This window comes from Aplysia californica, unplaced genomic scaffold (assembly GCF_000002075.1).
Source record: "Aplysia californica isolate F4 #8 unplaced genomic scaffold, AplCal3.0 scaffold00011, whole genome shotgun sequence".
Lineage (NCBI taxonomy): Eukaryota > Metazoa > Mollusca > Gastropoda > Aplysiida > Aplysiidae > Aplysia > Aplysia californica.
Genome location: NW_004797281.1, coordinates 799,938 through 802,437, shown reverse-complemented (window position 1 = coordinate 802,437; position 2,500 = coordinate 799,938). Strand labels below are relative to the sequence as shown.

The following is a 2,500-nucleotide window of genomic DNA, read 5'->3' as shown; positions in this document are numbered from 1 at the left end:
ACTCTCATGTCCAGTGTTTCAGATAGAAAAAAAAGTTCTATTGAAAGGTTATTCATTAATTCATTATTTTGCCAAAGCCTCATCCCCTGCGTTAGTGGGAGACTGTACGAACACCTGGCTGTATGAGAGATGGTGCTCGGACAAAACAAAAAGATAAGATAAGATAAGATACATCTTTATTGTCCAGATTCTGGCACATTGGTTTGGTGTTTCACCACGTGTACACACACACACGAACGCACACACACACACACACACACACACACACACACACACACACACACACACACAAGCACACGCACACACACACACACACGCACACGCACACACACACACACCCATGCACACGTAGGCTTTTTAAAAGTTTTAGTAGAGGTTTTACGGCGCTCGCAACTGCATAAGGTCATATGAGCGCCAGAAGATTAGAGGTGTTACAAGAAAGTAACAAACATAAAAAAAGAAGAAGGGGAGATAAGAACGATAGATGTTTGATAGGAACGAAGAAGCAAACCACACCAGAGCACCCACCAACCACCCACTCACACGTAGGCTTACAATCACATGCATAATATAAATGAGCAGCAATATAAACAATAGTAATCTTAAAATATACTCACTCAATGTTAAAGGATAAAAACAATACCAGGGACAAGTGAACGAGACGACCACGTCATACTTACCCCTTCCGGGAACTCCACCATGTACTCAGTGACGTCAAACACTGGAGGCTTATCGTCTATGTCACGCACAATGATCTCCATCTGAGTGTAGCCCGTTTTGTATGCGCTGCTTCCATCCTGTGGTATGAGCCGACGAGGCGAAAATTCGACATAACAAACAAGGAAACACCATGGCACAAGAGAATAAATGTGAGAAAAGACTAATTCAGTTGTCTTTCAATCCGATTTGTAATAGTATACAAGTATAATATTGTTATTATTAATACAAATAGGGGAGAGCGATGAGGCCTCGGACACACGGACACTTCGGACACGTCAGTTCTCACTTAACTATAGATAGTACATATTTTGCCACTGGATCACATAATGTGTTATTTGAGGTTTGGCTTGCTGTGGTTTTTCCACCTCTTTGAGCGAAATCTTGCATCTGCTGTGAAGGAAACTATTTTTTTTCAAGGGTTTATCTTCGTTTTAACACCTCAGTTTGTGAGGTTTACACTTCGTAATAGCGCTCCAATCTTTTCACAAACCTATGTATGTGTCTTATGGTGTCTGTTTTATGCATGATTCATAAAATTTAACCAAGCTTTCATGATGTCTGCTTCATTGAACAAGCGTCGTACACTACCCCAGTGTAGGGAGACTTTGTACAAGGGTTGGGGTGACTTCGTACACTGTCCGAAGTCTCCCGATGACTTATGTAAGAGTAGTTGGAATCAGAGTTTCGATGAAAATCGAATTATAAAAACGCATACTTGTTGTATTTCCCTGACTGAATCATGTCAAAGAAATATAGAACCCCCCCCCCCCCCCTAAAAAAAGTCTTTTAGTTCACAAACAGATGAAACTCGTCAAGCATGCACCCATTGTCTTTACGTTGTGCAGAAGCTATGAACAATGTCATGAAATTTACTCGGAAAGACTGTTTAAAACGATGTGAAGACTTCAGTGCGCTTTAGAGACTCTGGGTTTACTATCATACAATTTTTTTATGACCCTCAAGGGGGTGGGGGGGGGGGTACTCTCGAAGTGTTTGTTTAAATGTTCTTCTAATAAGACGTTGGCCATTATATATCATAGTACGTCATTCATCGTCATTGCCTGTTTCACCCTGGATCAGGATATAGGCCATGAACAAACACTTTCCATCTTTCCCTATCCTGGGCAAGTAGCTTGATGTCACTCCAAGTCTTCCCACTTTTCTGTACATCCATTTCCGTGACTCTTCTCCAGGTTCCATGTGGTCTTCCCTTGATCTTTCACCCTGTGGGTTCCAATCTAACACTTTCCTTGATATGCAGCTACTTGATCTCCTGAAAGTGTGTCCAATCCATCGTCAACGCCTTCTTCCCACCTGATCTCTGACTGGACTCTGTCTCGTTCATCTTAATATTTCCTCGTTGGTGATCCCCTCTGTCCATCTGATCCTCAGTAGCTTCCTTAGACAAGAAAATCTGGATCCTCTTTATGCACGTCTGAGATGCTTATGTCATTGCCAACATTATAATCATGCCAGTATGGACAATATCGAACATGAAAAGACTGGCTTTCTGAGTTCTGGTTTAAAAGTGGCACCCTTCACATGGAACCTAAAGAACGTACCTTTGTTGTCATCGAACTTGAGAGTATTGAGAAGTGTGTCCATCTCGTCGGAAAAATGTTGTAGAGAAAGACGAAGAGGTGACTTTGAGTGTCTTCCCTCAGAAAATCTAATAAGGAAGCAATTGTTTCATCTATTCGCCTGTGGAAGTTTTGGCCATTGTAAAGTGATACCATTTATTCCTCCTTCGATTTTAGGCGAAACAAAGATGGCATTAACC

The 2,500-nt window shown here is 41.6% G+C and overlaps 1 protein-coding gene across 1 annotated transcript in view; it reads right to left on the bottom strand.

Annotated features, from left to right (window-relative positions):
* The window catches only part of LOC101857159 (protocadherin-17), a gene marked incomplete in the record, with an annotated part of 62,339 nt that overhangs the window by 26,483 nt on the left and 33,356 nt on the right, over window positions 1-2,500 (bottom strand). Inside the window, 1 exon segment of the mRNA XM_035970284.1 lies at window positions 681-797. Within this exon segment, the coding sequence (XP_035826177.1) occupies window positions 681-797 (117 nt within the window).